Source organism: Malassezia sympodialis, genomic scaffold (genome assembly GCF_000349305.1).
Source record: "Malassezia sympodialis ATCC 42132 genomic scaffold, msy_sf_8, whole genome shotgun sequence".
Taxonomy (NCBI): domain Eukaryota; kingdom Fungi; phylum Basidiomycota; class Malasseziomycetes; order Malasseziales; family Malasseziaceae; genus Malassezia; species Malassezia sympodialis.
Genome location: NW_017387806.1, coordinates 167092 through 194197, shown reverse-complemented (window position 1 = coordinate 194197; position 27106 = coordinate 167092). Strand labels below are relative to the sequence as shown.

Genomic DNA, 27106 nt, shown 5'->3' with positions numbered 1-27106 from the left:
CTGGTTCCCGCAAGTTGCTGTATTTGAAATATGTCGCAAGCCACACTGGCTCCTTACCAAGCGGATTACATTGACTGTGCACTTAAGTGGGACATCCTACGCTTTGGAGGACCTTTCACGCTCAAGTCAGGTCGTCAATCCCCGTATTTCTTCAATGCTGGTCTCTTTAACACTGGTATGAAGCTTCAAAAAATGGCGGAATGCTACGCCGACCGCATCGTTGAAAGTGGTGTCGAATTCGATGTTCTTTTTGGTCCTGCATACAAGGTATGTACCTGTATCTTCTAACATGATAGGGTATTCCTCTCGTTGCCGCCACAGCTCTGGCACTTGCAAAGAACCACGGTCGCGACGTGAATTTTTGCTTCAACCGCAAGGAAGCTAAGACACACGGTGAGGGAGGTAACCTCATTGGTGCTCCCTTGAAGGGCCGCGTGCTTGTTGTGGATGATGTGATTACGGCAGGCACTGCGATCAACGAGGCCGTTGACATCATCAATGCCCAGCCGGATGCCAAGCTGATCGGTGTTGTGATTGCTCTTGACCGTCAAGAACGTGCAACGGAGGATGTTCCTGAAAGTGCCATCATGCAGGTGGAACGTCGTCTTGGCATCAAGGTGTACAGTGTCGTCACTTTGAGCCAAATTATCCAGCACATGTCGAACACTCGGGGTGAGTCGGCACGTGCAGACATTGAGAGTATGCAGGCGTATCGCGCTCGCTATGGGTGCTAAATATCCATTTGCTTTTCTGTGCATCGCGGCTGAGCGTACGACATAAATAAAATGCTACATTTATACCTATTCCAATGTAAGATCTGGGTATATATATGCCCAAACAATGGGAACTTCCATACATCGGGGAATTAGCTCAGTGGTAGAGCGCTTGCTTAGCATGCATGAGGCCATGGGTTCAATTCCCATATTCTCCATCCTTTTTGCCCTCTATCGTGAAGGTCCCTACCATGTAGGCATATCCTTTTTTTTCGTCAACTACATACCGTTTATAATGCATCTCAAGATTTTGCACTTTTGTATTCTACTCTAAAACTATGAAAAGAACCATTGTAATACTACTATGCATTCCATAATGGAGAATACATGGGTATATTTTGCCAAGTCCATTATAGATTCCTGCGTCCGTGTGAGGACTTTGAGTTTAACTGCATGATTTAGAAGAAGAAAAACCATAATGCCCAGAGAACTACCAATGACCCAACGATCCCAGTCGTAACACGATGAGAGCCAGCATAGTTAGTCACTTTATGAGCAAATTGTTTGGCTGTGAAAGTTAAACTTGCACCTAGTTGATCAAACGTATTTGACTTGTGTGTAAGTTTGATAGACACACAATATACATACTGTCTCACCGATGAGGCCCCGTTGCTGGTCTGCATCTTCATGAATGTTTACAGTGACCTCCCTCTGCCGGTAAGGAATACCAAAATACGTACTAATGATCTTACTTTGTTGAAAAGACGATTAAGAGATTCGTCATTTTGTTGCTCATATGTATTGGGATTGTCGTAGACTGCCATCAGGTGTGCAACAAGCCGTCGTGCGATGTCAGATTGGTTCGACGTAGTTGGCGCCTATAAAAATTACGGATATACCCACAAGAAGAAGGGTTGTGATCGCTGCCGTCCCTCCGCTTGCCTGTGTGCGTCATGTCATTTCGCGCTCTTTTTACTGGCGCAAGCGCACCATTTTCGAGGTTTTCATCACCATTGCAGCGTTCTTTGGCGGTGAATCAGCCGTTGTCAAATATGAACATGGGCCAGCAGCGTTTTGCCTCGAACCTGGGACCACGACGTACTAAATATCGCAAGTCCCAAAAGGGTCGTGTTTCATTTCCCACTGGTGGTTCTGTGAAGGGCACTACGGTCACCCAAGGGATGTACGGAATTCGTACCCTTGAGCCATGTCGAATTACTGCCAACCAACTAACTGCTGCGGAAACTGCCCTTAAGCGTAAGTTGAAAGTAGTACGTGGGTCTCAAGTTTTTATGCGAGTATTCCCCGATGTGCCCGTATGCGTCAAGGGAAATGAGACTCGTATGGGCAAGGGTAAAGGCTCTTTCGAGTATTGGGCTTGTCGGTACGTTTTCTGTCCCTGCTAACTATAGTGTGCCGGTGGGTCGTGTCCTATTCGAGATTGGTGGACATGTAGAGGTCCGGGCTGAGGTTGCTAAAGATGGTACGGGTGCTATCCACTAACTTTCAGCTCTGCGCCTGGCTGCGGCCAAATTACCCATTCGCACCGAATTTGTCACAGCCTCGACGCCACCGCGTCTTGGTCGCGAGTGCGATACGAGCTTGACGCCGGCAAAACTTACGAGCTCTGAAGCTTAAGTGATAGATGTACAATCGTTCCTACTCTTCATCGTCGTCGTCTTCATCGTCTTCGTCGACGTCGTCGGCATTATCCTTTCCCACTTCCCTATTCGCGCTAGGGTAGTGTTTGTTTCCAATACCATGGGAAGAGTCTTGCTCGGATCCTACGAGGTCTTTCCAGTGAGTAACAATATCATTCAGGTGTGAGCGAGTCGTGTCGAGCGCCTGAGCAAGCGCTGCAAGCGTGCTCTCTCCTGAAGGAACTTTTGTTTCAGAACTTCCGCATGAGGGTATCTCTTGTGTTGTCCGCGAAGGCTCTGCTATATTATTAGGTGCCTCAAAGGACCAAGTAAACTGGACCGTAGCCATCAAGGCTGATGTCGTGGATGAGATCCACGTGACAGAGGTTGGCTGGATCGACACGTGGTCCGAGCTCTCCGTAGCTGGATAGGTTCATCTTGACGATGAGGCTGGGTGCTTGGCTCGTGGGTGCACTCACCATCCTTGTCACGCTCTTTACCGCAGATGTATTGGCTTCTCAAAATGAAGACCCATTTCTGAAGCTTGCGCAGCGCTCTCCTGATGGCGTGTTGAAACTCAACCCTGCACTTTTCAGGGATTTGATGACATCGAAACGCGACTACGACGTGTTCATTCTATACACAGCCCTGGGTGCTCGATTCCGATGTGTTGCTTGCCAAATGGTCGACCAACCATTTAGCGAAGTGGCTCGTGGTGTCAAGGCCAGCAAACATCGTAACAAACTATTGATGGCCAAGGCTGATGCCGAAGAAAACGTTGATATTTTCCGAATGGTACGTGTCCTTTTCATTAACAACAGCTAAAATTGCACCATGCTCCAGTTTTTCGCTACTATAAACCTTCTAACGGTGCCATGGATCACTCCTCTGAATACGATGCTATCCTGAAGGGCTTCAACTCGGACGACATTGCAGAGTACCTGGGTGGCAAGCTCAATGTGAAAATTAAGCCCAAGACTGCTCTGTTCACACCGCTTAATATGTTTTACGCATTCTCGAGTATCGTTAGCGTGGGCGCATTTTCTTATGTCGGCACTCAGTTTTCTTTGGAAAACGGGCTCCGCTCTGTCGCCATGGTTTTGGCCATCGGTCTTGTGTTCATGTTCACATCTGGTTATATGTGGACTCGTATCCGCTCAGCGCCTTTTGTATTGCAGGGGGCTTCTGGTCCGAAACTATTTGCAGATGGTTTCCAGAGTCAGACTGGCATCGAGTCGTCATTGCTGATCGCGACTTACGCCGGGCTTACTCTAAGCTTGATCTTTTTGATCATCATCGGCCCATCTATCAAAAGCCCGATGCTGCAGCGACTTGTGGTTCTTCTTGGTCTCTTCGGTTTTCTCGCGCTTTTCAGCCTGATGATCAAGTTCTTTACGTTCAAGAAGTATGTACAGACAGCACTGACAACAGCGGCGCCTATCCTTACCGTCTATTCCTCTAGCATACCTAGATAGAACCTAATCACGCTTGAAAGTGTGTCTATCGTACGTCTTGGTTTTTAAGCGGCGGCGCATCGGTTGTACCAGACGTCGACTCTCGGTCAAACCACGGGCTTGCAAATTTTGGAATCGATCCCAAAACAGGTTACCCTCAGGCTTGAGCTGCCGCAAACTCTCACTGAGCTCATCGCCTGTTTGAACATCAATCCGTTCTTCGGGAACAGCATATTTGCCGACCTTGGAGCCTGCCATACCACTCTCTCGCATACGTGCAAGCTTTGCTTCCCGGCGTTGCTCGATCAACTTGGCTCGTTCCTCTGCTGCTTTACCCAACTTCTTGCTGTGACTAGACGCTTCAGATATGAGTGCACGCATCTGGCGCTCTTTCCGACGCTGCTGAGCCTCGTTGTATTGGTCCCTGGCCCTCGCTTCTCGTCGACGTTGGGCTGCGGTCTTGCGACCGGGAAGCTTTGTCCGTTGAGACGCATTTTCGTCATCATCTTCCTGCTCTTCCTCGTTGGTGGTAGAATCGTCGATCTTCATACTAAGCGCACCGGCTTGATCATGCCCTTGGGTAACATTACGCATTTGCTCTCTCCATTGGCGAAGCGAATTTTCATCCAGCTCTTGCTCCTTGGCCTTCTCAAATGCACGTTGAATCAGAGATTCGTGGCTATCAAAATCAGGGTTGTAGGAAATGCCGGGGTGCGGTTTGGAAACAGCAGAAAGGCTTTTAGCCGGAGCTGATGGTTCGTGGTACATAGACTTGGGCTTGTGAACAGCGCTCTTCATGGCTGGTGTGATCCATTCATTCTCTACTTTGGGCACTGGTGCTCCCCAAAGGTCATGCTTTTCCGCGAGGACAGCGTCGCTCTGGAACTTTCCCGCGCTGCCGTGCTCATCCTCTCCCTGAAGTCCCTCGTGTGGGCGAGAAGCCAATGTACGCAGTCTTTTCTTCACCTTTTCTGGGAGACCAGCCGCATTCGCTTTACCAGCGGCCGTCTTGGTGTCCAACTGGAAACTCGAGCGTGCCTTCTGCTGCACCGCTGGCACAGCACTCCGCTGTGCCAGAATCTCTTGCGACTTGAGTTTTCGCTTCTCACGAGCCTGACGTGCTAGCTGGGTTTCCTGTCCGCTTCGGTCTTCCACAAACAAATCTTGATTTTTCTGTGAATGCGCTGCGGTACCCATGACACGCTCTTGTTCGCGGATGTCCTCCAGCGCTGCTTCCGTGGCGCTCAAATCAATATGCTTTCTCCATGCTTTCTTCCCCTTTCTAGAAGATCGTTGATACTGTGCCGGTCGTCCTAGGGCCGACATGCCCTCAGACACCTGGGTCTTCGTCATAATAGCAGCAGCCGCGACGTGTGCAGCAGCCCAAATTTTTCCTCAGAAAAACCACCCACGTGGTCTTTGACAAGCGACCGTGCGCCGTGCCATGGTTCAAGGCCTGGTCGATTATACCGACTCAGAAGACGAAACTGAAGCACCGCTCCCCAAACTTCCGCCACTGAGCATGGGCGATGAAGGCTATAAGAATGAATGGCTTAGCTTTGTGTATGTACCAGGTATGTACTGGCATCTAACCCAGTGCCCTATTCTCTATCCGGTCTTCCTTCCTTGCTGGAAAAGGTTGTTGCACATTCACATGACCTAATGCTTGCCTATGATCATATGGATCATGAACCATCACTTCATGTATCGCTGACAAGGCCCATTATTCTTCGAAAACACGAAGAACGTTCTTTTGCGGAAGAAGTCCTACAGGCAGTAAAATCGCTTTCTCTCCCTCGGTACGCTGCAAAGACTAATACAGATTCTCCTTGGCTTTCTCTAGATTTATTTGTCTACCAAGCGATTCCTCTGAGCGTGTATTTCTATGCATGGAGCTGAGTGCAGGATGGCATGAGGTTGGTATGATGTGTCTTATATTAGCTTTACGCGCTTGTCCAGGAGCTCAATCCAAGATTCCAGCGTTTGTTTGGTGCTCGGGGATATTATGATAAGGCACAGTTCCATGCTAGCGTTGCTTTTATGGACGATGTATCGGTCCCGCGTCAACAGCTCATCCGACATGGTCACACTCTAGCCGAAGCATTGAACGATGCATTAGGACAAGAGCTTTGCCGCGTCGGCCCATTACACGTATCGGTATTAGCTGCACGTGTTGGGCAACACGTCCACAACATTTACTTAGCAGGTTGACTAGGTCCCTGCTCCTTTTCTGCGCTGCCTTGCTTCTCTTGGCTATGCGCCTTGAGATTTGATTCTTGAATGACTTCTGTAAGTATAGATGTACATACTCTTTTCCCAAGAATGATCATCTGCCGTGTGTGACTTGGAAACCAGATCATCACCCGCAGATGGAATTTGCGTGACGGCTGCCATGCCGATTAGCGAGGCTACAGTGAGTCCTTGAGCCCAAACACGCGCTTGTACGAGCTTCTGAGCAAAGCTCAAAGGCTGAGTTTGGATGTACATCCACGAGCCAGCCATAGAGGCGATCCAGCTGGTGGTGAGTCAGGGACAAAGACCTACCTTCCAATCACAACCTTGAACTTGTGCTCTTTGGCAAAAGTAAGTGTCTTATCGAAAGTAGAAAGATTCTCCCATTTCTGTTCCGACGCTGATTTTGCCTCGCGTTCGGCCAACGCTGCTTTGTCCTTGTAGTGCATTTGCTTGGGGTGAGCAAGAAAGACGTACATCAAACCGGATGCCTGCATGATCGGCAAAAATCACACCCACACCCGTACCACAAGAGGCGACCAAAAAGGTTTTCATGGTCAAGGTGAGATTGCGGATGTGCGCATAGCGGCGCTGAAGGAGGTAACCACCGGCCAAGCCCGATGCGATACCTATCAAGAAACCCTGCCCCGCTGCTCGCAATGCATAGTTGTACTGTCTGTGTGTTACGAAACTGAACGTACGCCTCCCGATGAGCCACATTGCCTACTTCGCGGTGTGTTCCATACGACATGTGTGATGTGCTAGACGAAGAGAAAAAACAATTTCCCGTGCAACTTACTTTTATGGAGGCACCTTTGCACGACGCCACAGAGGTTTGACTGCTTATGTGATCTACCTTCGGAGACTTTATATGGATGATCGACCTATCAGGTACACGGAAGATATTTGTAAGGGTTCATGAGGCCTTTCGGATCGAACACTCGCTTGATGTCTGTCATAATTTGAATTGAAAGCGCATCCTTCGAAAAGCCGATTTTCTCCGCTTTCATGAGACCCAATCCATGTTCCGCGGAAATTGACCCACTGTAATTAGCCAGGTAATACAAACTCGACGTTCTGGATCCATTCATAGATAAAAGGCTCGATGGCAGCTTCAATCTCTGTATCGTATGCATCTGCCACAATATTGATATGGAGGTTGCCTGGATGTAAGCCACATAGCTACGTACCATCACCGACATGACCGTATCCACAAACCGCCTTTACTCGGCCAGGCTCTTGCGGTGCAGGCATCAATTTTTTGGCGACCATGCGCGCACGAAGCGTCTCCACTAGCTCATACATCTTCTCAATGGGCATACTGATATCATACTTGTATACTTTTCCATAATGGCCCAGAGCTTCTGGTACACCCTCTCGGAGTGACCAAAGGGCCTTGACCTGCGTCTCGTCTTGTGCGAGAACGCCGTCGGTAATTACACCCGATTCAAGCAAGTCTTCCAACAAAGCCTGAAGCTTGGCATCGTCATGCTCTTGGTTCGAGCCACTAGTCTCAATCAGCACATACATGGGATGTCGACTTTCAAAGGGGTCACGTAAATTCATCGACGAATAGGTCTGAACGACATCAAACGACTGATGATCCAGAAATTCGAACGCCGAGAGAATCTCTGAGCAGTGCCTTCGTACCATCTGGAACGTCTTTTGCACCGCTTCAAAGGAGTTCACACCAAATACGGCCACATTGTTCGCCTGAAGTCAGTCGTGTTTCACATACATTGGGTCGGCGGGGCGTCGCAATAGCTACACCAGTGATGATACCTAGAGAACCTTCGGAACCAATGAAAAGCTGCTTGAGGTCCAAGCCCGTGTTATCCTTCCTTAGCGTACGAAGACCTGGAAGAATGCGACCATCCGGAAGCACGACCTCCAGGCCTAGCACTGTGCCATGCAGTGACCCATAGCGCAGGAATCGTAGACCGCCTGCATTGGTGGCTACATTACCTCCAATGTGGCAGCTGCCCTTCGCCCCCAAGTCGAGGGGCATCATGTAGCCATACTGGGCCACCTCATTGTCCAGCGTTTCCAAGACGGCCCCCGCGTCGCAGACCAAGGTGCCCGAGACAGCGTCAAAGCTGCGAATTTTATTCATGCTGCTGAGATTGAGGACCACCTCATCATGCACGGGCACACCACCTCCTACAAGGCCAGTATTGCCGCCCTGTGGCACAACGGCAATATTGTTCTCATAGCAAATCCTCATGATGTTGGAGACCTCTTCTGTGCTTTTAGGACGCACTACACAGATCGAATGACCTTTGTACTTGCCCATCCAATCATTATTGAATCCATCAAGCTCACTAGCATCCACTGTATTCCAGATCTTTGCATCAGAGGGAATCGTGCTCAAGAGCGACGACTGGGGAACAGATAAAACCGAGGCAAACTTATGCAAGAGGGCCGGGGTGACAGACCCGAAGGTTTCGTGGCGCACTGGTGCTACAGAATACATTCTCGCATACCCAGCGATCGGAAGAGTTGGCTTGGCACTCCAACGAGAAGCCCAGGCCGCCCATCTTGGGATTGTGCGTCTCATCGCCAAGCCCAGTCAGAATCGACGCCGAAGGGGTAACAGTGCACCTCGCTGCTAAGATCACGTGATAGGTTACTGCGCCTACGCGCCTTTCACGTCCAGCCGTGCGAGCCGCGATCATTGTCGATATCCGATCGTTAGGCATATTTGCGTGTACGAGCATAAGGCTGAACACACACGCATGCTGAAAGGATCAACGAGTAAATATGTCTATGGATCTTGATCAGTAAGGATACAGTACTGACGCGAGACAAATTCAGCAGTTAAAGTCATGTCAGCCCCTATCGGAGGCGCAAGTAAAAGATCTCTGTGACAAGGCTCGCGAAATCCTAGTGGAAGAGAGCAATGTGCAACGTGTCGATGCGCCTGTGACGATCTGCGGAGATATTCATGGACAATTTCATGATCTTATGGAGCTCTTCAGCGTGGGCGGTATGTGCCCCCAGACGAGCTATCTTTTCCTTGGTATGCATGCGAGAGCTTATGTGCAGGTGACTTTGTTGATCGTGGCCTCTACTCTGTCGAGACATTCCTTCTTCTTTTGGCCCTAAAAGTGCGGTATCCCGACCGGATCACGCTTATCCGTGGAAATCACGAGTCTCGCCAGATCACACAGGTGTACGGCTTTTACGATGAATGTCAGCGCAAATTTGGTAGTGCCAATGTGTGGCGCTATTGCTGTGACGTGTTTGACTATTTATCCCTAGGCGCTATCGTGGATGGACGAGTATTTTGCGTACATGGAGGTCTGAGCCCGAACATTACTACACTAGATCAAATCCGCCTGATTAGTCGCAAGCAAGAAGTGCCGCAGGACGGTGCTATGTGTGATTTGCTCTGGTCCGATCCGGATGGTACGTGTATCAGCCTCACCAAAGACATTACAGGTTGGGGTGTCTCGCCAAGAGGGGCTGGCTTCCTCTTCGGAGGCGATGTGGTAAAAAAGTTTGTGCATACCAATGATCTGGACTTTATTGCGCGTGCGCATCAACTCATTCTTGAGGGTTTTAAGCCCATGTTCGACTCTACAATTGTGACGGTATGGAGCGCTCCGAACTATTGCTACCGCTGCGGGAATGTGGCGAGTATATTACAGCTAGATGATGCGCTTAACCAGAAATATCTGACGTTTGATGCAGCCCAAACGATGTACGTACCCGCATCTGGGCGCTGACCTTAGCTCTCAGGGCATGCCGCCCAAGCGCCCCGCCCCCGATTACTTTTTATAGGTATTTAGTCAGCAATGATGATGCATGCAAGTTTGACCGTATGTGGAGGTGACCGGTGCTATTGTAAGATTTGCCATGGGTTTCATGGGGAGTCGCTTTGAGTTTCCCGCTAGCTTTTATCCTGGCTATGACGGAGGTACGTGGGTATGGCTCACCTTCAGTCTTCTGGCACTCATATTCACCTGCCTCATCCTCACCTGCCCCATCCTCATTTGGGCCAGGGATCACAGCTCTCAATCGGCTCATGGATTGATGAGCTGTGCTCAAACAAGGTACGTGGCTAGTAGCTCTCACGGCTAGTACACAGAGACTTCGTACGATGGGTATGTGCTTTACTTCTCATGGCAGCATCGCCGAGCTTTCGGATGTTGTGAATCGCACGGAGGGCGCCGAAAAGCTGGTCGCTCCGGCGATTCGCAAGCACCTGGAGGGTGACTCGATCTATGCACAGAAGCGAGTTCTGACAGTGCTCGAGGGTCTGGTCGAGATGGGCTCGCCTAAATTCCAACGTGTGTCTTCCCTGCTTACGGTTAGAGCTGTTCGCGACTACTGATCTGTGTCGGTCGCTTGTGTCGACGGCACGCAGCCTTGCGACGGACAATGGTGTGCGCCGCAAGCTCATGTTGATTCTACTCTCTTGGCACCGTCACTTTATGCGTGACCCCTCAATGACAGTCGCGTCAAGTCTCTACGGTTTGTGCGGTGGTGTCGACCGCAAGCCGGCGCTGCCGAATCAGGTTAAGAAGATGAACACGCCGAACAAACCGGCACTCAACATTGACATGAACGGAGGCCTCTCTCACGTACGTGCCTTTCACTCACCTTCAGGGCTTTTCAAGTGTCGAAGGCACTATTGAGTCGACTAAGAGCGAGACGGATGATCTGCTGGCTGCCATGGTGGATGCGAAGAAGCGTGATGTGCCGCTACTCGAGGATCCTAAGGTGCACACGCAGACTACGACGGTGTTGGAGTTGCAAAAAGTAATTGTTCGCTTTATCCATACCGTCAACGACGAGGACTACCTCGGCCGCCTCGTCTTGGCGAATGACAGGATCGTCGACGTGCTGCAGCGTCTGCAAATGGTGCGTATACATCTCTGACTCCAGGCCGCCGCCGGTGCCCCACTTGAGAGCCACGAGCTTGGTACGGCCCAGCCACCCAAGGAAGATGTCATTATGGGTGCTGCGCGCCGCCTGTCTCTCACCGGTGAACAGGGCACCACGAGCCCTGTGCACGAGGCGCCTCCCTCGGTGTTCCCTCCGTCTTATCTTTCGACGGGCGAGGACCACATCCTTGGCGCAGCCCGCCGCCTCTCGCTGCCAAGCGTGCAGGATGGCGATGGACCTGTCAACTCGCTCGGCCTCTCGCGTGAGGTGGACCGCTCTCTCTTGCTGCATTCCGGCTTTACGAGCGCGGCTCCCTCGCGCTCTGCGGTCGACAACCAGGCGCCCGCTAACCCGAACGAGATTGATATGGACGTGGCTGCGCAAAACACCGAGAACTTACAGGGCAGCGTGTCTTCTCTGAACCCAATCTAGAACATATTTTCAGCTTGTAGATGGACCTTGTTGGATGGGCGGTGCACCTGGCGCGCTGCACGTGGATGTGGAGTAGAACGCCCGTGCAGCGATGGGCGGGCGATATTTGCGGACTGCCATGGCCTCTGTTTCGAACGCATCGGGATTGCGTCAGCGCGGAGGTTCGGAACGCAAAGAGTCGCGTTGCGACTTGCGTGAGGATGCGGAGCAGCAATTGAAGCGTTTCATTGAGACGAATGGCCACTTTAGCTTGGTTCGGTACGTGGCGGGTCCTGACCACAGCAACTTTCATCTGGCTGATGCATTTACGCTCATGAATGGATTTTGCGGTGCACAGTCGCTCTACATGTCGGCGCGCTTCCTTGTAACGGGAAACCCACTTCATATGTGGTGGGCGCTGTGGCTCCCTTTGTTTGGGTGCCTGTTTGACTTTTTGGACGGCAAGATTGCGCGGTGGCGCCGATCGAGCAGCATGCTAGGGCAGGAGCTGGACTCGCTTGCCGACCTGGTATCCTTTGGTGTGGCTCCGACGGTCGCCGCCTTTGCTATGGGACTGCGCTGCCCACTCGATACTCTGTGCTTGACCATGTTTGTGTGCGCAGGCATCGCGCGGCTCGCCCGCTTCAACATCACCGCGGCCAACATTCCCCACGACTCCCAGGGAAAGGCGCGCTACTTCGAAGGCTTGCCCATCCCCTCGAGCCTCGCGCTCGTGGGCGTTCTGGCCCTCTCACTCCTCCTGGGCCGTTTCGAGACGGCCACAGGCCCCTGGGTGCCAGGAACGAGCCTACCCTACACGGGCATCTGGCACTCGTATATGCCCGGCACGGGCATGCTGTTTGGCACGCTCCGTGTGGACGTCTCGGACGCGCTCTACCGCGCTCTCCAAGTCGGCGGCATTCTGCCTCGCTTCTTGCGCCCGCCGACACTTGCCGCACTCGCCGAGCACGGCGGTCGCTTTGCCATCCACAAGTTTTCTTTGGTGTGGCTCGGTTGGTCCGTGGCAATGCTCAGTAAGACGCTGCGCATTCCCAAGCCATAGCGCGGCGCGGCCCGTTTGTCGATAGTATCTGGGCCCGCCTGACTAATTCTCTCGTCCACGACTCATGCCCACGCTCGCCCTGCAGCTCCAGGCGGACTTTGGCCAGGTCGTCGGCCTTGTTCCTGCCGACGGTGTCGAGGCTGCGCTGCTTTTGCCTATCGAGTGCACGTCGTGCCACGAGGCGCACCCAAATCCCGTCGCCCTAGAGCCGTCGAACCTGACGGACATGCAGAAGAGCCGCGGCACGGCGAATCTTGTCGTCCACTGCCCTAGCTGTCGCCGCGAAAACTCGGCAACATTCGTGGTGCCCAGCTCGCGCAGCGATGCGTCGCCATGGACGCCCGCGGCCCCAGACGTAGACCACACGACGGGGTGGCACACGCTCTGCACCATCGACTTTCGCGGTATGAACCCGCTCGACCCCTCGATCGACGCGCTGCTCCCCGAGTCGAACTCGTGGACGTGCAGTGGCGCCGAGAGCAGCACGCCTTTCACTGACGTGCAGTTTGACGACGGTGAGTGGCATGACTACGACGACAAGGCCGGTGACGAAGTAAGCATCACGGATGTGCAATTGCGCTGGCAAAAGGTCTAGTCTATGAGCGCGGCAGGCGTCCCAGCGCCTGCAGCAGCGCACGCTCGCGCTCCAGCGCCACAATGGCAAAGCCATGCAGCTCCATGCGGTACGTACCTGTGCCGCCGGTTAGCGCGCGCAGTCGTGTGCTGTAGCGCATCATCCGTGCGAGGGGCACGAGCGCCTCGAGCCGCATTGGGCTGCCGGTCCGCCCCGCCGGCTCGGCGTCCTCCGTCGCAGGAATGTACACCTCGTACGTAGTCGACGCTGTCTCCTCCGCACCCTCATGCACCATCTCGATGATCGAGCCATGCTGCTCGACGGTCACATCGGAGGCTAGGGCGCCCGCATACTTGTCGGGCGCTGTGATGGTGACGCGCATCATGGGCTCCATCAGCCGCGTGTGCCCCTGCACCGCCTCGCCGGCCGTGCGGCGCACGGCGTAGCCCAGTGCACGACGCAGGCCCTGCATAACGGCCACGCGCACGGCCGCAGGCGTGCTCAGCTCGGTGCCATGCGCCTCGATGCCGCTCAGCGTGACGTGCAAGCCCTGCAGCGGGTAGCCACTCAGCGGCCCACGCACGAGCGCCGCCTGCATGGCCTGCGCAAGCACCTGCTCGAGGCTGCGCCCCGCGTCGAAGACGAGCGGCGGTGCTTCGCCCATATCGAGCACGACGTCGTTGCCGCCGAAGCGCGCCTGACCCGGCTCATCATCGCGCAGTGCACGCACATGCACCTGCACGCCGAATCGCGCGGGCTTGCCGCCCAGCTCCTGGTCCAGGCGCTCCGTAGCATGGCCCGACATGCCCTCCGCTAGCGTCTCGCGGTAGCCCACACGCACATGGCCCAAGTGCGCATGCACATGGAACTCGTTGTCAAGGCGGTGCTTCGCGATTTCGAGGTGCAGCTCGCCCATGCCGCTCAGCACCGTTTGCGCCGAGGTGCCCGTACCGCCCTCACTCACATGCAGACTAGGATCAGTCCGCACAAGCATGCGCAGCGCGTCCGCCACGGCCCCCTCATCCGCCTTGCTGCGTGGCTCCACGCTGACACTAAACACGGGCGGCGGCACATGCACGCGACGCAGGCGCAGCGTGTGCCACGCATGCGGTGGAATGTGCGGCGGCGCACCGCCGCCGCCCTTGCGAGCGTCGACGAGGGTATCGCCAGTACGGGTGTCCTTGAGGCCTAGCACGACGCCAATTTGCCCGGCCTGCAGCGCAGGTACATCGACGTACTGATCCGCATACGGGAGGAGCAGGCGCGCAATGCGCTCCTTCTGGTGCGTCGTCGTGTTGATCAGCGTTGCGCCGCTCTGCAGTGTGCCAGCGTACACACGCACGAACGTAATTGGCCCCTTACGCTTGTCCCACACGACCTTGAATGCGAGCGCAGCCGTGCTGCGCGACTCGAGCGGGAGCGTCGTCGCACTGCGCCGCGGAGTGTCTGGCAGCAGTGTGCCATCCACAGGCGGGCGGTCGCGGGGACTCGGCAGGTACAGACCGATCGCATCGAGCAGCAGCTGCACGCCGACATTGCACGCAGCCGCACCACACAGTACCGGACAGATCTCGCCTTGGATCGTCAAGCGGCGTACGGCCGCATGTACCGCGGTGCGCGGCAGCTCGGTGGCGGCCGCGGCGGGGTCGTCCAGCTCCAGCACACGGTCGAGCAGGTCCACGTCGAGCGACGACACGAGCTCCACGAGTGCGTGGCGCGCCTCGCACGCACGCGCATACAGCGGCCCATGCCGCTCCTCCAGCGCCACGCGCGTCATGTGCTCGCCGGCGACGCCCTCGAACCGCACGAGCTCCATCGTCAGCAGGTCCACTACGCCAATCAGCGGGTCGTCGGACTTGAATCTCGATAGATCGCCAGCGTCGTCCGGCGCCTGCGATGCATACACTGGGAGCTGCAGCAGTGCCGGACGGGGATGCAGGCCCCGGTCCACGATCGAGCGCAGCGAGCGGGAGACGCACGCGCCGGCACGATCAAGCTTGTTGATGAAGAACAGGTGTGCATGCACCCCATAACGCTTCGTCTGGCGCCACACATTCTCGCTCTGTGGCTCGACTCCTTCGACGCCATCCAGCACGACGACCGCACCGTCTACGACACGCACGGTGCGCTCGACCTCGATCCCAAAGTCGACATGCCCCGGCGTATCGACCAGAGTGATGGACACGGCCTGCTTGGGTACCGACGGCTGCAGGTGCTGGTCAAGCTGCTCACTCGCCCACCACACGGGCCCGACCGCGGCACTTTGGATCGTAATACCCCGCTCGCGCTCCTCCTCGAGAAAGTCGGTCACCGTGCTTCCGGTGTCCACATCTCCAGGCGCCGTGTAAGGCGCCTGCACCGGCGGCGGCTTGAGGCCTGGCAGGCTGAGCGAGTGCGTCAAGTGCAGGAGGCGCTCTGTCAGAGTCGTCTTGCCGGCGTCAATGTGCGCCACAATGCCAATATTGCGTAGCGCTTCAACACAAACGCCTGCATCCTGCTGCACCAAGCGTGTCTGGTGCAGTCGGCGCGCCGTGCAGGGCCTCGCGGCCACGGCTCGCGCCCGTGCCACGCACGCGAACCACCGTCGCATCCGAATCGGAGGCGAAGGCGTGGAGATCGGGCGCCCGATCGCATGCACCACGCGTTAGGGACTATCGGACGGCGACGCCCGCCGGGGGCGACTATGGGACCACCGGTCGGCCTCGGCGTCCGCAGACCGATGCCACCGTGCACCGCGCTCGTCGTAGCGCGAGCTGCGCCAGTCATCGCGGTGCCGGCGCCCGCTGCCCCGGTCGTGCGTGCGGCGCGACCAAGACCGATCGTCGTCGTCGTGGCGCGACCGTGAGTGGTGGTCATCGTAGCGCCGCGATCGAGAGCGATGCTCGTCATCGTGCCGCAACCGAGGGGGGTGCTCAGACCGGTAGTCGCGACGGGCCCGGTCTCTGTCGCTCGGGCGCGATCGCGACTGGGCTCGCTCATACCGATCTCGCGACGAGTGCGCCTCTCTAGGCGCATGCCGCTCAGCCGAGCGGCCTTGCTGTCGCGCGCGCTGCTTGAGCCAGACACCATGCAGCCTCGAGACACTCTGCGAAAAGTCGACCCAAATTCGGCGGTCATCAATGAGCACGTTCTGCATCTTGACATAGGCCTGTGTTAGTGCAGCAGCGTACCTGTTCTGCCGATGCCTTGTCCTCAAATTCAATAAAAGCGTACTGCAGACTATCGCCCGTCTGTTGTGAGTAGCACGTGCGTACCTTCTTATCCTTCATGACCTCGCAGCTCGATATCGCTCCAAAACGCGAGAAAATGAGCTCCAGATCTTCACTGCGCGTCACAGGATTCAGCTTGCAGACAAATAGCACATTCTCCGGCGGCTTGACCTCAGCATGCGGTAGGTCGCCCACGATCTCGAGCGTGAGTGCTGCGGCTGACGCCTCCTTGCGCCGGCGCTCACGCTCCTCCTCGTCTGTTTCAGATCCATCTGCTACGTCCTCGTGCAGCGCCGGTACAGGCTCGATTTCGCGCGTCTCGTGCGGCCGCGGCTCCGCGGCTCCGCTAGGCCCCCCCTCCATCGTAGCGAGCGCGAGCGTGGAGGTGAGGTTGCTGACTCAGCTAGGCACGCGCCGCGCGCGCCTAGGACGCGGGCGCGGCGCGTGCCGACAAGTGCGCCGCTCTTCCTCCCGCCATGCTGCGTACCCGCGACTCGCTCGCGACGCCGGCGCCGTCGTCGGACCATGATGTGGCATTCCCTCCGGAGAAGGTGACAGTGTCGGAGCTGAGTGGGCGCCCTGCCCATACAGAGCGTCTGCCATCGCCTCCTCCAAGCTCGCCGCCCCGCGACGCGCCGATGGATGTGCCCAGCCGCCGCGGGTGCTCGCCGACGAAGCCGGTCCGCACGACGCCCATGCGTCTTAAGAACATCGAGCCGCCGCGTATCGTCACTATGGATGCGGCAGAGACGTCGCTATCTGCCAGCTATACACACACGTACCTTTTTGGACGGTGCAAGGACACCGAGCGCGCCACACAGCTGGCTGCGAGCCCTGCGTTCCTTGGCACACAGCCCGTCGTCCTTGTCTGCCTACCCGAGTCCGCGAAGCATGCGAGCCGCGTGCATGCGCTCCTCCGCTGGGTGCCCTTCTCTCAGTTGGCCGGCCAAAATGGCGCGCCAATAGGTACATTTGTCGTGCGCATCCTCGGACAGAATGGACTCGTGGTCCAGGGCCGCCGCCTGCGTCCGGGCCAGGTGGTGCGCCTTCTCCCCGGTACTACGCCGCTTGACTTTTTCGGCGCTACCGTCCATGTCGATACCCCCCCTGCGACGACGGAGCGGGCGACGCCCCCCACGCTTGCCCGCGCTTCGGTTACATCTGTGTCGCCCACCAAGCCCGTGCAAAGTGTGCAGCCTGCCATCCCACGTGCGCCGTCGCCAGATGCAGAGCCTGCGCTGAATGTGCCGTCGAGCCCGCCCCGCTGGCACAACGATCGGGACGCGTCGCCAGACCCTGAGCCGGAGCGCGGAACGTCGCCCGAGCCGCGCGTGTACTCTCCTCCGCTGTGGCTATCGTCGCCGGAAGACGAGCCTAGTGCGCCGCGTACGGCGACCAAAGTGTCGGCGAAAGACTCGGCGGCAGCACTGCTGGAGCAGGCGCGCTCACTCGTGGCACGCCTGGCGCCGACCTATGACCTCGGCGGTCTCCTGGCCGGAGCCATTGTATTCCACCGCACCGCCACGATTTCTGCGAGTGAGGCCGTGCGCAGTGTGCTGGCGTCCACGCCGAGCATGCTGCGTGGCGAGGCAGGTGCTCGCGCCGCTGCTTTTAGCCCCTCGTCGCGGACCATCGCGAGCGAGGAGGCCTCGAGCCGGGCGCCCGGCCATGGCGAGCGCATTCTTGGCTGGCACTCGCAGGATGCGCGCTGGGCCTCTGTGGCACGGCAGGCGTGGCACGAGCGCTTGGAAGACGAGCTCAAGACGACGCCCATGTTTGGCGAGATTCAGCGTCCTGGCAAAGACACGCGCGGCAACCCACTTGAGTGCTGGTACTACTACGACAAGGAGCACGACATGGACCGCGAGCGCGCCGAGAACTTGGGCGCGTTTGTGAAGCCGATGCGCAATGCTGTCCGAAGCCAAAAGCCTATCTTCTGGAAGAAAAGCGAGTACGGCCGCGCGACGAGCCACAACGGCGCCGCGTTCGAGGACGAGAAGCTGCCGTATTCGCCTCGCACCGCCAGCGACGAGCCCAAGGGGCGCGCACGCAAGAGCGAGCTGCTAGACTTTACGATGGAGGAGCCGGCGCAGACGTGGGACCGCCACGGCGACCAGGAGTGGTCGGCGCGCCCGCGGAAAAAGCGCGCGGGGCAAACAGGTGCGCCGTCGCCCGCCTCGCCCTCCGTGCCATCGACGTAGCTATAAGAGAATATCACGGGCAAGGATGCCGCGCTCTACCCAGCACTCGATCAAGTCGCACACGCCGGGGTAGGGCTGCGGCTCGCCGGTTGCGCCGACAGGTGCGGCGGCCATGTCTTGGACCCCGGGCGTCTCCATCGCCGGGTGGTCAGGCCCGCCGACACCGCCGAGGCATGCCGGCGCGCCGAGCGCCGGGTTGCCGACGCCCTTGAACTCAGCAAATTGGAAAAGCTGGAACTCTTTGCCAAACACGAGAAAGTGCGCAAAGAGCGAGTTGATATGACCCTCGCAGCTGAGGTGCAGCAGTAGCGGAAAGTGCGCATGGTATAGGTGGGCAAACACCCGGAGCATCTGCTTGTACATGTGCTGAGCAGTTGTCAGGAACGTGGGCGGGAATTCGCGCAGGGGCTGAGTGGGAAAGACGGCCTCGTCGTTCAGAAGGCGGTGGATCCACGTCATCACATAGTCAATGTACTGCGACGCGGGCAGGTGGATCGGGCGACGGTTCACGTCGACCCAGGTATAGTGCAGGCTGGCGTTAGCACACGGCACGTACCCTACGCCAGCAGACATGGTGGGATGCGCGGTCGCCGAGCAAGACTCGGCAATCACTTCGCAGAATTGATTCAGGTTGTGGAAGAAGTCAAACACTGGGTCAGCTGGGCGCACGCACAGTTCATAGCAATCCATTCGTACGGGTGCACATACTTGGGCAGCGCGACAATCGTGCGGAACGAGCCCCTGATCAACGTGCTCCGCACGAAGGGCTGGCACAGGTACAGCGGCTTCGACATAGTGCCTGGCGCCACGCCCGATGGGTCCGCGGGAGGCATGCCCACATCAATTGTTTGCTCGACCGTTGACGCAGGCATGGGCCGCCCTTTGGACTTGGCCGCGATGCCCATCGAGCGCCCAAGCGAATTGAAAAAGCTCATGGTGCCAGGGTCCGCAAGCCGTGCGCAGCTGCGTGACAGGGCGGTGCGTGAGCGGGGGCTTCGAGCCGCTTGCTGACTCAGCACGAAACCCCGGTCGCACGCGTTTTTCGTCTTCTTCTCGAGCCCGCGAGCGATGCACGCCCTCCGAGTGGGTAGCTTTCTACGGCCGGTGCTGGCGCCGCGCGCGCAGGCAGCGGCCATGTCGACCTCTGCTGTCGTACTCGCCGCGCCTAAGGCGGCAGGTGCGTGACGATTTGCGACTGACCATAGCGCCCAAGAAGAAGGTTGCCGTGCGCCGTGGCCAAGCCACGGGCGAGCGCCGCACAGGCGGCCTGCGTAAGGGTGGCGTCGACTCGGCGAGTCAGCTGTCCAAGTCGTCGCCCCACTACCGCCCGGTGCCCGACCTAAGCGACATATCGACGCTGGACTCGGCGGCTATTCTGCAGAGCCCGCCCGGCGAGCCGCTCGCGTGGTCGAAGCGCGCTCAAGCGGCATTCCAGGCGTTTGGTATGCCCCGTGAGCTACAGCGCAAGCAGTCCTTGCAGCCGCGTCCGCGCTCGATGGTGCGTGCGACGACCGCCGAGCTCGTTCGCAGGCTGGAGCAGCACGATGCTGCCCCGCGTCACCTGCTGATCGGGGAGCCGGGCTGCGGCAAGTCGACGTACCTGCTCCAGGCTGTCGCACACGCGGTCGAGTCAGAGTGGGCCGTGCTGTATGTGCCGCGTGCCATCGACCTCATCAACTCGTCCGCGCCGTATGCGTACTCCCAGGCCCTTGCCACGTATCTGCAGCCGACCCTCGCACACGGCCTGCTCGAGGCTCTCCTCCGCGTCAATGCCGCAGTACTCCCGCGCATCGCCGGCACGGCCGTACAGCTAGACGATACGCTCTCGTTCCCTGACAAGACGCCGCTCGATCAAGTGCTGAAGGCCGCTACGAAGGACGGCGCGAGCCCCGTGGTGCAGCAGCGCGCACTCGAACATGCTCTCCGCGTGCTCACGACGCAGACGGAGGTGCCGTTCCTCGCGGCCATTGACGACGTGCAGGCGCTCTTCCGCGAGTCCCTGTACCGTGACCCTGACTACGTGCCGCTCCAAGCTTTTGAGCTGGCCATTCCCCGCGCGCTCCTGTCCCTTGTGGTTGCTGCGCCGCAAAGTGTCCAGCGCGGCGCTGTGCTCGCCACAATGAGCTCAGCGCACGCCAGCTTCCCGCCTTCGGCGGAGCTGCTGACGGCGCTGCGCCGCGGCGCCATGCAGCCCGGCGCCCCAGTGCCGTGGGAGCGGCTGCTCGCGACGGTGACGTGCAGGAGCGCAGCGACGCGCGTGCCTGAGCCGCACGCTTACACCCCGCTCCAGGATACCCACCTCGCGCATGCGACGGCGTCGAACTTTGTGCCTATGGACGTGGGCCGCCCGTTGGACCGCGCTGAAGCTGCGTCGCTCCTTCAGCTCATGCACCGCGAGCAGTCAATCTGGACGGTACCGAACGATGAGGCGCTGGTTGCGAAGCTCGTCGAGAGCGACGGCAACATGAAGGCGTTCGAGCGTAGCTGGCGTTCCACTCTCCTATAGTCAGTCCTCCACGTGACGTGTCACAGCGTCCGGGCGCCGCCCGTCCGACAGGTGACGCACGAGCCGTCCGCCATGTCATCGCGACAGGGCCTTGTGCCCCTAGTGGCCTGTGCGCTTGCCATCTATACAATGTTCCTTGTATGGGGCTTGCTACAAGAGAAGAGTACGTTGCGCCGCTAACGTGAGTCACTAGCACGACGTACCGCACTGGCGACGACCCACTGGACCCGTTCAGCGTGAGCGAGCGCTTCACGTACGGTGCCATGCTCAATGCCATCCAGGCGCTATGCTCATGCATGGCCGCATCGCTCTACCTGCTGTACCGTCGCCGTCGTGTCGTCGTGCCGGCCGGTCAGTCGAGCGGCACGCTACAACGCCTTGGTCTTGACGTGCTGACGCCCAGCGGCTGCGAGCGTGCGCTCGTGGCCCGTGGCCGTCTGCCGGCGGGCAAGCGCCTCACGGGTCTTTCTCGTTACGTTTCGCCCCTTCTGCAGCAATACCTACTGGTATCAGCGCTGCAGTCGACTGCGTCGTGGCTGAGTCTCGTGGCGCTGCGTCACCTGTCGTTCCCGGCCATTACGTTGGCCAAGTCCAGCAAGCTCGTGCCGGTGCTTGTGATGAATGTACTGCTGTACCGCCGGCACTTTGCGACGTACAAGTATGTGGTCGTTGCCCTCGTGACTGTCGGCGTGTGGATGTTCATGGCGCTTGGCAAGAAGAAGGCAGCGGCAGTGGCTCATGGCAACAGTGTCCTGGGTATGACGCTGCTTGCCGTCCACCTTATGCTCGATGGTGCGACTAACAGTACACAAGACGAGGTGTTTGCGACGTATGCGTCGTCCGTGTCAGGCACGCAAATGATGCTCGTCATGAATGCCATTTCGGCGACCTACATGACGACGGCGCTCCTTGTGCCGGAGGGCCTTGTGCACTACTTGGTAGTGCATGCGCGCCAGCTCCTTGCGTCGCTCGTTCATCCCCACTGGATTGCAGCGGTGCTTATGGCTGGTATTAGTACGCCCAAGCTTTCGTGGACGCCGCAGCTTGTGAGTGGCTGCCAGTTCCTTATGCGCCACCCTGACGCAGCACGCGACGTGCTTGGCTATGCCATGGCTGGTGCGCTTGGCCAGATTGCCATCTTTGAAACGCTCGAGCGTTTCGGCAGCCTGACCCTTGTTTCGATTACGGTACGTGCAAAGTCCTTACATCAGGTCACGCGCAAGTTGTTCACGATGCTGCTCTCCATTCTCGTGTACAAGCACCACCTGCGCTCGCTGCAGTGGGTCGGTGTCGCTGTGGTGTTTGCTGGTCTGTTTATTGAGATGCGCCAGAAGCAGCAGCAACAGCGTGCGGCTGCGCAGGCGAAAACTCAGTAGTCCCACGAACGTCTATGGTCATTGATGCACCCTGCATGCATCTGCGGGGCCCGTGCGCTCTCTTTCATTGTGTGAGTGGAGGCCATCCTTGCCTAATCCCCTGCCCATGCCTCGCAGCGCTTGGATCCTTTGTGGCGGGCTGCGCTGGCGGCTATTTAACCCGCCTTAGTATGACTCCCCTGTAGCTGACTTCTGAAATGGCTGCTGTGCAGAAGATAGAGGAATACAGGTACGCCGCGCACGCTAATGCAGGTCGGGGCTCAGCGTGACGCACCTACGCGAGCTGGCGCAGCGCACCGAGTCGCGCAAGGAGGATCGTCGCGCGCTGACCGTACGCAAGGCCCGCGAAGATGTGGGCCGCTATTACCACGTCGAGTCTATCATTGGCGAGGGCGGCTATGGTGTCGTGTTCTCGGCCGTGCACCGGAACACGGGCTTGCGCGTCGCGGTGAAGCGCGTCGCTCCGTTCGAGCACCATTTGCTCGCAGTGCGCACGCTACGAGAGCTCCGCCTGCTCAAGTTCTTTCACGACAACGATGCGTGTGATAATGTGATCCGACTCGTCGACGTGGTGATCCCCGGGGACCGCGCGACGTACCAGGACGTGTACCTCGTGCAGGAGATGATGGACACGGACCTGTACCGCGTCCTGCGCACGCAGGCACTGAGCTTCGACCACTCGCAGTATTTTACGTACCAGATCCTGCGCGGCCTCAAGCCGATCCACAGTGCAGGTGTCGTGCACCGCGACATCAAGCCGAGCAACTTGCTGGTCAATGCAAATTGCGACCTAAAGATCTGTGACTTTGGCCTTGCGCGTGACCTCACGGTGCGGCCGCCCGGCTCCTCAGACATGCAGCTCACCGAGTATGTCGCCACGCGCTGGTATCGTGCGCCTGAGATCATGCTGTCGAGCCGCACGTACACCAAGGCAGTGGACGTGTGGTCCGTGGGGTGCACTCTGTACGAGATGCTTGCCGGGCAGCCGCTCTTTCCGGGCAAGGACTATCATCACCAAATGACACTCATCCTGAGCGTCCTCGGCACCGACTCAGTCGACTCGATGGCCTGCCTGTGCGCAGAGAGAGCGATTGACTACGTGCATAGCCTCCCCCACTTTCCCAAGAAGCCTTTCCGCTCGCTTTTACCGAACGCGCACCCCGACGTGATTGACTTTCTTGAGCATACAGTGTGCATGGACCCACGCCAGCGCATGTCGGTAGAGGAGTGCCTGCGACACCCATTCGTGGCGCCATACCACGATCCTCACGACGAGCCCGCGGCGCCCACGCTCGACCCATGCGTCATCTGCTTCGACACCAAAGACCCAGCGAGTATCGATGCCCATCGCCACGCGCTCTGGGACGACGCTCAGCTGTACCGCTTGCCTGCTTGTCGTGTGTAGTCTACGTATTACTTGCTCCGCTTGACTACACGCGAGCGCTCCGCCTCGGGCACCAGCTCGCCATCGTTCCACGCCGCTTGCAGGTCGCGCACACACTGCTCGACACGCTCGGCGGGAGCGACATGCTCGTGATCGATTTCCCATGCCACGGCAAATGGCAGCAACCGACTGATGAGGTGCTTTTCGCAGCCGAGCGCTTCGGCGATGCGCTGGCCATCGACGATCGGCTTGGACTGGGCATACGCGGCGAGACCCTCGGTTTCCACATACGTCCAAAAGGCCGCATACGTATCCAGGACGCGCGCCGCATCGTCGCGCCGCAGGTCAGGACCGTCCACCAGGGCAACAAGCTCGACGAGCAGCGCGGCCATAAGTGCATTCGGCAAGGACACCTCGAGCGCCGGGCTCGTGATGCTGGAGTGCCGAAGAAGTAGACCAATGCGTGCGCGACGCGAGAGTACGCCCTCTGGCGCAAAGCGTTCCAGCGAGGGGTCGTGCAATAGGTCCGCGGCCTCGTACAGGTTCCGCACGGGATCCTTGGTCGTGCGGTGCCCCAACTTGAGGCCCACTGCCATCGTCGCGACACCGGCCCACACGGTGTGCTTGCCTTGCGGCACACGGAGGCCACGCAGGGGGAGGAGCGCAATGCAGTACCACAGAAGCCGTTGTACTGCCCGAGCATTCCGCCCGTCGCGCAGGTGCGCGAGCCAGCTTGTTGGGAGGCGCGTGTACAGTGACGCGTACGCCTCCGTCGACCGCAGCATGCTGTCGAAAAATGCGCTAATAACAAGCACAGGCGCCTCTGGCGCAGCATGCGTCGGCGAGCCATCCGCTGTCGTAAGCTGCGTAGACATGGGCGGCGGCGGCTGAAACACGGCCGGGTATAGGTGCAGCTCGGCGAGCAGAGTAAGGGCGCGGCGAGGATCGGGGCCCGCAAGCATCTTGTCCACTTCGATCCCGACGCGCTCGCGACTGACCTTGCGTGAGAGCGCTTCGCGCAGCGTCTCCGCGCGCGTGTGCGCTTCGGGCGTCTCGGTGCCGGCTAGGCAGGCGACGATCGACGGATGCACCGCGTAGCCAAAGCGACTCGCGAAGCGGATGCAGCGCAGTATGCGCAATGGATCATCCTCGAACGTAGCCGCAGGCTCGAGGGGTGTGCGCACGAGACCGGTGCGCAGGTCATCGAGGCCATGGCCGGTCCAGTCCTCGACCCGCTGCGTGTGTACGTTGTAGAAGAGCGCGTTGACGGTCATGTCGCGGCGCATCGCATCCTCGTACGGTGTGCCAAACGACATGATCGGGATGCGGCTCCCGCCCTCATACACTTCCTTGCGAAGGTTCACAAAGTCCACGTCGAGGCCCAGCACGCGCGCCGTCGCTGTCTCGAGGTTCTTGCTCTGCTCCGGGTTCGCAGCGATCTTGCCAATGTGGCTGATCGCCGTGGCACCATGTGCGTGTGCGTCCATCGTAGCTTTGAGGGGCGTCGCAGCAAACGCATCGCTGGCAAGGTACGCCTGGAGAAACAGCGCAAAGTTGTGGCCCGTAAGCGTCGAGAGCGAGACGTCGAGGTCGTGCGAGGGCAGCTGGAGTAGCTTGTCGCGAACCCAGCCGCCCGCAATGCGCGCCTCACAGCGCAGCGCAGACGGCTCATTGGGCCGGCACAGCTGCGAGAACGAGTAGGTCCGGCCCTCGCACTCGACCTGCGGATCGACATCGCTCATCCAGCGGCATGCATGGTCCAGCAGACCACATAGGAGCGATTCGAGTGGCGTCAGCGAGAGCGTCGGCACCGCCGACATCGCTCGCGGCAGCACACACGGCCGCATCGAGGCTTGCCAACTATGCGTCCCAGCGTGGCAAACGGCGCGCTCCCAACGCACGGCGCCCGCCACCGCAAACCTGCACGTGATCCTATGAGGGCTCCTCGACCAGGCCGCCCAGCGTGCGCACCGCGCGCCAGCGCAGCTCAGCTGCGTCGAGGCTGCGCTTGAATGCGGCGGCCTTAGCCACATTCGCACCACGCCGGGCATGCTGCACGCTGCGCAGCGCGCGCACGAGGAACGGAGTGAGTGCCTGCACGGGCCAGTGGGCCGGAACGGCGGCCAGCACCGACTCGAGGGCAAACTCGCCCGCATGCGCGTGGAGCAGGGCCGCACACGGCGCGCAAAATGCATCACCCGATGCACCGGGGTCCATATAGAGGTCGAGAAGTGCGCGGCGCATGCGCACGCTCTCACTAGCGGGCAGGGACGCCGCAGGGACGAGGGCCAGCAGCCGCTCCCAGCCGGGCGGCGCGTCGTCCCACGGCGCGAGTACGCGGCCCGCCGCACATACCCGCTCCGCCGCCGTAAATTCGTGCGCATGTACAAGGCGCTCAAGTGCGCGCTCGTAGTGACCCGCCTGTGTGAGAGTGGTGTACGCACCTTGCTGAGGAGGATGGCCTGGTCCACAGGCCGGCCTTCGAGTGAGTCAACCAGGCGCTCATCCAGGGCGGGCGAGCATGCGAGGAGGTGCTGCCGCTTGGCGCGGGTTGGGACGTCGTCCGCCGTAAGGTACTGCGTGAGGAGCGCCTCGTGCAGTGACTGCATAGCGAGCGGCGCCGAGAGCACCACATGCTCAAGGAGCGCCGCAGCAAGGTCCGCATCCACCTCCTGAATCGCACGCAGCGCCGGGGCTGCCTCGACCGCAAGAAAGTCCACATCGCGGAGAACCTGGCGTGAGAAAGAGACACGTACGTGGAGTGCGCATGCACGGTCGTGGCGTGCAAGCACAAGGCCCAGATCAATACGCGCAGCCGGCGGTAGTGAGGGTGCATAGGATGCGAGCGCCGGCAGTGGTACAGGGCCATCCACTTCGTCGCGTACGGTGCCACCGAGAAGCTGCTGCGCTAGGTCAATGGCCTCGGCTGGCCGCGCACGACGGAAATAGAGCATACACAGCGCATGGTAGCGATGTGTGCGGCGCAGCATGGGCACAGTGCGTTCCATATCGCAGGTGTCAAGGTACGGCTCAAGCGCCGCGAGTGACTCTGTCGCATCGCGCTGCAACATCAGCTGGCACAGCGCTGTCGCAACGTCGCCGCGCCGTGTGTCGCTCGCCTTCAGAATTTGCAGGAGCATCTGCTCGGCGCGCCGCATGAGTGCTGCATGCAAATCGCGCACCACAGGATCGTCGAGTGACACATCTGGTGCATAGTTCCAGGCGAGGTGTTCGTGGAGCAGCGCCTCGATCGAGGGCGGCAATGCGGCCCACAAGCCCGCGGCCGCCTGCGGCAGCGTGGCTGTGTGGGGGGCGGATGGTGCCAAGTCGGGGTACAGACAGAGCACGAGGCGTGGATCGAGCTGCCCCCGTACGAGCCACGGCGCTGCCTGTACAAAGAGGCCCTCGTGCAAGTAGTGCAGGCCCAGGAGAATGCATGCAGCGCGTGTCTCG

General features: G+C 58.7%; 15 protein-coding genes across 15 annotated transcripts; 10 read left to right on the top strand and 5 right to left on the bottom strand.

Annotated features, from left to right (window-relative positions):
- Positions 1 to 30: 30 nt before the first annotated feature.
- MSY001_1774 (uncharacterized protein) lies at positions 31 to 734 on the top strand (the record flags this gene model as incomplete). Its single annotated transcript, XM_018883592.1, has 2 exons — positions 31 to 267; positions 297 to 734. The coding sequence occupies 2 exons, from the start codon at positions 31 to 33 to the stop codon at positions 732 to 734; spliced, it is 675 nt and encodes a 224-aa protein (XP_018740336.1).
- A 932-nt stretch (positions 735 to 1666) lies between these two features.
- On the top strand, positions 1667 to 2216 carry MSY001_1773 (uncharacterized protein; the record flags this gene model as incomplete). Its single annotated transcript, XM_018883591.1, has 2 exons — positions 1667 to 2097; positions 2126 to 2216. 2 exons carry the CDS (start codon positions 1667 to 1669, stop codon positions 2214 to 2216), a joined length of 522 nt encoding a protein of 173 aa, XP_018740335.1.
- A 142-nt stretch (positions 2217 to 2358) lies between these two features.
- MSY001_1772 (uncharacterized protein) lies at positions 2359 to 3828 on the top strand (the record flags this gene model as incomplete). The annotated part of the gene is made up of 3 exons (XM_018883590.1): positions 2359 to 2453; positions 2785 to 3148; positions 3265 to 3828. The coding sequence occupies 3 exons, from the start codon at positions 2359 to 2361 to the stop codon at positions 3826 to 3828; spliced, it is 1023 nt and encodes a 340-aa protein (XP_018740334.1).
- Positions 3829 to 3831: 3 nt separating this feature from the next.
- On the bottom strand, positions 3832 to 8738 carry MSY001_1771 (uncharacterized protein; the record flags this gene model as incomplete). Its single annotated transcript, XM_018883589.1, has 10 exons — positions 3832 to 5151; positions 5220 to 5323; positions 6117 to 6322; positions 6373 to 6530; positions 6580 to 6715; positions 7109 to 7175; positions 7230 to 7712; positions 7810 to 8221; positions 8300 to 8419; positions 8523 to 8738. The coding sequence occupies 10 exons, from the start codon at positions 8736 to 8738 to the stop codon at positions 3832 to 3834; spliced, it is 3222 nt and encodes a 1073-aa protein (XP_018740333.1).
- A 265-nt stretch (positions 8739 to 9003) lies between these two features.
- MSY001_1770 (uncharacterized protein) lies at positions 9004 to 11361 on the top strand (the record flags this gene model as incomplete). Its single annotated transcript, XM_018883588.1, has 9 exons — positions 9004 to 9058; positions 9148 to 9231; positions 9301 to 9632; positions 9690 to 9742; positions 9891 to 10094; positions 10171 to 10331; positions 10498 to 10625; positions 10690 to 10905; positions 10978 to 11361. The coding sequence occupies 9 exons, from the start codon at positions 9004 to 9006 to the stop codon at positions 11359 to 11361; spliced, it is 1617 nt and encodes a 538-aa protein (XP_018740332.1).
- Positions 11362 to 11479: 118 nt separating this feature from the next.
- On the top strand, positions 11480 to 12403 carry MSY001_1769 (uncharacterized protein; the record flags this gene model as incomplete). Its single annotated transcript, XM_018883586.1, has 1 exon — positions 11480 to 12403. The coding sequence occupies one exon, from the start codon at positions 11480 to 11482 to the stop codon at positions 12401 to 12403; it is 924 nt and encodes a 307-aa protein (XP_018740331.1).
- A 64-nt stretch (positions 12404 to 12467) lies between these two features.
- Positions 12468 to 12998, top strand: MSY001_1768 (uncharacterized protein; the record flags this gene model as incomplete). Its single annotated transcript, XM_018883585.1, has 1 exon — positions 12468 to 12998. One exon carries the CDS (start codon positions 12468 to 12470, stop codon positions 12996 to 12998), a length of 531 nt encoding a protein of 176 aa, XP_018740330.1.
- A 1-nt stretch (position 12999) lies between these two features.
- MSY001_1767 (uncharacterized protein) lies at positions 13000 to 16549 on the bottom strand (the record flags this gene model as incomplete). The annotated part of the gene is made up of 4 exons (XM_018883584.1): positions 13000 to 15489; positions 15660 to 15858; positions 15959 to 16062; positions 16148 to 16549. The coding sequence occupies 4 exons, from the start codon at positions 16547 to 16549 to the stop codon at positions 13000 to 13002; spliced, it is 3195 nt and encodes a 1064-aa protein (XP_018740329.1).
- Positions 16550 to 16662: 113 nt separating this feature from the next.
- On the top strand, positions 16663 to 18387 carry MSY001_1766 (uncharacterized protein; the record flags this gene model as incomplete). The annotated part of the gene is made up of 1 exon (XM_018883583.1): positions 16663 to 18387. One exon carries the CDS (start codon positions 16663 to 16665, stop codon positions 18385 to 18387), a length of 1725 nt encoding a protein of 574 aa, XP_018740328.1.
- Positions 18388 to 18437: 50 nt separating this feature from the next.
- MSY001_1765 (uncharacterized protein) lies at positions 18438 to 19322 on the bottom strand (the record flags this gene model as incomplete). The annotated part of the gene is made up of 4 exons (XM_018883582.1): positions 18438 to 18503; positions 18550 to 18919; positions 18944 to 19037; positions 19061 to 19322. The coding sequence occupies 4 exons, from the start codon at positions 19320 to 19322 to the stop codon at positions 18438 to 18440; spliced, it is 792 nt and encodes a 263-aa protein (XP_018740327.1).
- A 199-nt stretch (positions 19323 to 19521) lies between these two features.
- Positions 19522 to 20893, top strand: MSY001_1764 (uncharacterized protein; the record flags this gene model as incomplete). Its single annotated transcript, XM_018883581.1, has 2 exons — positions 19522 to 19564; positions 19593 to 20893. The coding sequence occupies 2 exons, from the start codon at positions 19522 to 19524 to the stop codon at positions 20891 to 20893; spliced, it is 1344 nt and encodes a 447-aa protein (XP_018740326.1).
- A 296-nt stretch (positions 20894 to 21189) lies between these two features.
- MSY001_1763 (uncharacterized protein) lies at positions 21190 to 22269 on the top strand (the record flags this gene model as incomplete). Its single annotated transcript, XM_018883580.1, has 2 exons — positions 21190 to 22080; positions 22105 to 22269. 2 exons carry the CDS (start codon positions 21190 to 21192, stop codon positions 22267 to 22269), a joined length of 1056 nt encoding a protein of 351 aa, XP_018740325.1.
- A 197-nt stretch (positions 22270 to 22466) lies between these two features.
- MSY001_1762 (uncharacterized protein) lies at positions 22467 to 23674 on the top strand (the record flags this gene model as incomplete). Its single annotated transcript, XM_018883579.1, has 2 exons — positions 22467 to 22498; positions 22534 to 23674. 2 exons carry the CDS (start codon positions 22467 to 22469, stop codon positions 23672 to 23674), a joined length of 1173 nt encoding a protein of 390 aa, XP_018740324.1.
- An 8-nt stretch (positions 23675 to 23682) lies between these two features.
- MSY001_1761 (uncharacterized protein) lies at positions 23683 to 25473 on the bottom strand (the record flags this gene model as incomplete). The annotated part of the gene is made up of 1 exon (XM_018883578.1): positions 23683 to 25473. One exon carries the CDS (start codon positions 25471 to 25473, stop codon positions 23683 to 23685), a length of 1791 nt encoding a protein of 596 aa, XP_018740323.1.
- A 112-nt stretch (positions 25474 to 25585) lies between these two features.
- Positions 25586 to 26724, bottom strand: MSY001_1760 (uncharacterized protein; the record flags this gene model as incomplete). Its single annotated transcript, XM_018883577.1, has 2 exons — positions 25586 to 26074; positions 26098 to 26724. The coding sequence occupies 2 exons, from the start codon at positions 26722 to 26724 to the stop codon at positions 25586 to 25588; spliced, it is 1116 nt and encodes a 371-aa protein (XP_018740322.1).
- Positions 26725 to 27106: the final 382 nt, after the last annotated feature.